We start from the raw sequence: 4,935 nt of genomic DNA, 5'->3' as shown, positions 1-4,935 counted from the left end.
CTCGTATGTTGTATTAAGTTTTACAAAAGATTATACTGGGGATTTATGCCACAACAATGTCATAACAATTTTTATACCTTTAAAGGATTTATAATTTCACCTATAAGTTTGTGGAGTCAGTGGGTCGTTTCCGATCTAATAATGTATATATATTCTTGATCAGCATCAACAATGTTCGTATGTTAACTAGTCTCAGTTTTTGAGCTATCAGAATGAAATTGATTTATTTATATTGGAGGTAGAAAAAGGGCAGATCGCACGATTATATATACAAATATATCTTCGCGAAGCCGAAGTTTGCGTTCAGATCATGGATTAAAGGGAAATCGATCATAAACAAAACAAAAATGCATTCGAAAGCACTTCTGTGCTAGTTTTTATTAGGTTAATAAATCTGCATACTCAATTTTAAATTTTAAAATATTACACTTTTTTTAATCAATTTTTGAATTTTTTAACAAAATTATACAATTATAGAAAATTATAAATATAAATTGTAAAGGTGAATGTAAAGAAATTCATATTTTTTAGTTATATTTCAACCCAAAAAATTTGGGATATATTTATGGATAATATTCTAAAATATTATTTTTAATTTCATCATCGAATTACCTAAATATATAGGAGCTATATAAATTATTAATTAAAATTCATCATAACACCCCTAAAAAGCTATGACATTCCCCATGTTATTTCCAGTTTTCAAAACCAGTTTTATTTTTTGAATGCGCATATTTTTTTAAGGAGCTGTGGCCATAAAATAGCATATTAATATTATAATAATATTAAATTTCAAATTCTTAGTTTTAATCAAAGTTTTATACTAATTAAATTTGTAAATTAATTTTTAATTGGATGAAAATTGGTTGCTAGTATTTTTTTTCTGACAAGTTAGTATTTTTTTGGGACGCCGTCAGGCATTTCTCTTTTAGCCGGTTTCCATTGGTTGGTAACACTGGTTGGCTTGCTGCGAAAAAATTCGGGAGAATTTGTGTAAAAGGAAAAGTTTGTCAAATTACATCCAAAAGAAAAAATAGCAGCGCAAGAAAGTTCAATTAAGCATCGAATCATTTAACGCCGGGTAAGCAGCATTCGCGCACGCGGATCCGACATGGACTTCCGTCAAATGAAGAACGACGCTTACGGAATTGGCCAGCGGCGTGGAATGGGGAACGCTCTTGGCGGCGGCTTGGGTGACTTTTCCTCGAGTTACAGCGGTGGTGGCGGCTATAATGGCGGCAACTACGGTGGCGGCGGCGGTGGAAACCAGGGAGGCTACGGCGGTAACAGAAATGAGAGTCCGGACTCCGGTAACTACAACCGTGGTGGCGGTGGTGGTAACTTCGATGGCGGCCCTCGCAGCAACAACAACTATTCACGTTCCATAGATGATCGCGGCTTTAATGCCAACATTAACAACAATCAGCGTTTTGGAAACGTCAACGATAACTTCCAGGACAATTTCCGTGGCCAATCGGACAATTTTGGGCCCTCAAACCGCGGAGGAGGCGGTGGCTCTGGCGGCATGCAGTCCAATTTGCAGCGCATGCTGGACTTAGAGGATATGAGGAGCCGCAATACAGGTGGCAACTTCAATTCCGACCTGTCCAACAATTATCGTGGTCAGCAGTCGCAGGGAAGCGGCGACAGATTCTATAATGACTCTCCGCGTAACCAAGGCAATTTTGGCGGCAACTCTGGTTCCAATTACGGACCCAATGATGGGCCCCCGTTTGGTGGAAACAATGACAATTTCCGCAGCCCGCAGCAGTCTCAGAACTTTAATGACCAACAGCGTTCTGGATACAATGATTCGTATGGACGTGGCGGCAATTTTGGTGGGCAGAACTCGGGGAACTTCGGAAACCAAGACTCTGGCAACTTCGGAGGAAACTTTGGTGGTCAGAACTTTAATGATAACTTCAACAACCGAGGCTCAAGAGGCGGAGGCGGCTTTAACAATTCAGGTGGCGGAGGTGGCTTCAACAATTCCGGCGGCGGGGGAGGCTTCAACAATTCCGGCGGCGGAGGTGGCTTCAACAATTCCGGAGGCGGCTTCAACAACTCGGGCAGCGAACGCGGACAAGGTGGCTACAACTCAAGCGGCTCTGGTTTTAGCAACAACATTAGTCGCTCCTTTAACGAGGCCAACTCACGCAACTGGAGCAACCAGACCAATCAGTCCTCCTCGTTCCAGAACTCCGGCTATCAGTCGAACAACAGTGGTGGCGGCGGAGGACAAGCTATTTCCGGCTGGGAGGCCAGCCAGCGCGCCTTCAACTCAAAGCGAAATCAGCTGCAGAAGATCAACGTGAACAATGGCGGCGCCGTTCGTAAGCCGGGACCTCAGCAAGCTGCCAAGGCTGTGTACAACATGCGCAATAACCCGAATGCCGCAACCGCAGTCACCAACGCTGCGGGCCGCAACACCCAACCGAACAAAGCCGGTAACGTGCGTCCAGGAACTGCCGCCGGCGTCCAGAATAAGGCACCCAATCAGTATAAGCTCGTTAATACAGCTACTAAAACGAACAGTGCTGGGGCTGTCCAGAAGAAGCCTCCAATCGCCGGACAAGCTATCAAAGCCAGCCCGGGAGCCGTAAAGGGTGGAACACAGCTTGTTAAGAAGGGTGCGTCGGTAGCTGGAACTGGACAGCAAGGGGGAAAACCTGGTCCCCATGGAGTACGCGCTAGTCCCCAGGGAGTTCGCGCTGGACCCCAGGGTGTTCGAGCTGGTCCCCAAGGAGTACGTGCTGGTGCCCCAGGAGTACGACCTGGTCCCCAAGGCGTACGTCCTGGTCCCCCAGGAGTACGACCTGGCCCCCAAGGCATACGTCCTGGTCCCCAAGGTGGACCCGTGCAGGGAATTCCCCGTGGTCCCAAGGCAGGCAATCCCGCTGCAGGCCCTAACAAGCCACCAAATGCACCAGGAATACCTCCACAAGTCGGTAAGTGTTACTAATACGATATATACCTACGATTTTTTAGTTTAGTTTTCGTGTAAATAAAAATTATAAAATTAAATTGTTTACCTCTTGCAGGGCAAAAGCGCGTTGCTACCGCACCGCCGCTTGAAACGGAACCAGTTTCCAAGTCGGTGAAGAAATGGCGACGCGTGGCCCGGAAGCGTGGCTTCCTTATGGGCGGATTCAAATTGCCGTACCTCAACGACCACCCGAAGAAGCTCCCGCAGCCGGAGTCGGAATCTTATGCCTTGACCTTCTTCGAGCAGGTCTTCAATTACAGTACAAACCAGGAGGCCGTAGACGAGGACTTCTCCGAGGAAGCCTTGCTGCTCAACGATCTATCGGACGATGAGTCTACCGAGGAGGTCAAGGTGGCCCGCAAGGGCGGCAAGAAGAGCAGGAAGCGTATACGAGGCGAGTGGGCACCTCTGCATGAATCAAAGAGTTACAAGGAGTGGAATAACTGGTGGAAGGACTATAAGCAGTTCGGCGATAAGATTGAAAAGAAGCTGGTGGAGATTGGCAATTACAATTTGGAGCATTGTTTCCTACCTAATCTACCCAAAATGACCACTGAGGAGGTGGTGTACGCCATCATCAAGTCGGCCCACTTTGTGCTCGAGAAGAATGCCGATGTGCCGTTTGACACCATGAAGACAATTTTTACCCTAATGAACCGCACCTTTTTGGAGAACATCACTGAGCTAAATATGCTGGAGGTACAGGACATTATTCGCAATATACCCAACGATCTCTGGGTATATAAGATGAAGAGCATGATTTTCCTGTGGTCCAAGTACGAGACTATCCACAGTTCCAAGTCCACCGACGAAGAGATAGTCAAGGATCAGCAGTCGACGATCCGCGAGTGGAAGAGCCCCGCTTTCCACTGGCTGGCCAAGCAGGCATTTGACGAGTTGGTGGTGAGTAAAGGGTCTGTGTACATATATAAAAGCTTTTACACTATTATTTAATCCATTTTTAGGCTATTAGCGAAACCGAATGGAAGGAGCACCGCACTATTTTTCCGGCTCTAGAGTAACCGGGCTCGGAAATCCCAAATAGCACACTGTTACTCTTCGTTTCAGCATTCAATTCTACACACACAGACGATTCCCAACATCGAACACACTGCGTAGGTTCTCTTCAGGATTATTTTATGATTCATAAGATTACTTATCTAGATTTTACACCCGAACCTTAATCTAAACACTAATTGATGCATCATTCTGACTATATATTGTAGTCTGTAATTAGAACACATTGTTTTGAGCGAAATAAAGGAGACAACCCAAAGGACCTTGCCTTTCGTTTCCTGTGGGCGATACCAAAACGAATACATTGATCAGAAAATTAGAAAGAAACTACTTCCTCAGAGAAAATCAATTCCCGCGTTTATCGGCATAGAAAACTAGCTTATTAAATGATAATTTGTAATTTTTGATTAACGTATTAATGATCACCGATCAAAGTGTGCCGATGAACGCGGTACCGCGAGTGTGTTTTCCATTTGGTAAGATTTTAATTACCCGGATTTCACAAAAAATTTTGTACGACGCTAGAAGAATACTATTTATAATATAGAATGTAATTGGATTTGAAAAATAAATAACCGCTCTACAATTTACATGTATTTTAATTACGGGTAACACCCATATGTATATTTAAAGCAAAGCTAATTAAACCGCGAGCCGAAGGGCTAAGATGATATGGGTCTTAACCCTATGTTTGCTTTTAGTTTAGAACAAATTCTTAGATAAATAATTAATTAATTTAAAATAAATTTATTTTTAAGGCAGACCTTTTAGGAATAAGAAGTATATCTAAAAGTAAGCTACAAACTTGCGCCGTTCGCTAGCACAAAGCTTCAAGTGCTGTTTCCGACATGGTTTAAATATTATATACCGACTTACATAATCAGATTTACATTTTATTCTAAACATACCGATCGGATCGTTCCTATGGGAAC

General features: G+C 43.9%; 1 protein-coding gene across 1 annotated transcript; it reads left to right on the top strand.

Moving 5' to 3' along the window:
* Positions 1–41: 41 nt before the first annotated feature.
* On the top strand, positions 42–4,262 carry LOC110183929 (uncharacterized). Its single transcript, XM_020952293.2, has 3 exons — positions 42–2,948; positions 3,042–3,889; positions 3,952–4,262. The coding sequence occupies exons 1-3, from the start codon at positions 1,112–1,114 to the stop codon at positions 4,006–4,008; spliced, it is 2,742 nt and encodes a 913-aa protein (XP_020807952.2). The 5' UTR covers positions 42–1,111; the 3' UTR covers positions 4,009–4,262.
* The last annotated feature ends 673 nt before the right edge of the window (positions 4,263–4,935 follow it).

Source organism: Drosophila serrata, unplaced genomic scaffold, assembly GCF_035046125.1.
Source record: "Drosophila serrata isolate PLE 108 unplaced genomic scaffold, ASM3504612v1 contig_275, whole genome shotgun sequence".
Lineage (NCBI taxonomy): Eukaryota > Metazoa > Arthropoda > Insecta > Diptera > Drosophilidae > Drosophila > Drosophila serrata.
This window is presented reverse-complemented; position numbering and strand designations above follow the sequence as displayed.

Coding starts and splice junctions, on each gene's coding strand:
- LOC110183929 (XM_020952293.2), top strand. CDS start 1,112: ATGGACTTCCGTCAAATGAAGAACGACGCTTACGGAATTGGCCAGCGG. Junction 2,949..3,041: donor AGGAATACCTCCACAAGTCG/GTAAGTGTTACT, acceptor TACCTCTTGCAG/GGCAAAAGCGCGTTGCTACC. Junction 3,890..3,951: donor AGGCATTTGACGAGTTGGTG/GTGAGTAAAGGG, acceptor ATCCATTTTTAG/GCTATTAGCGAAACCGAATG.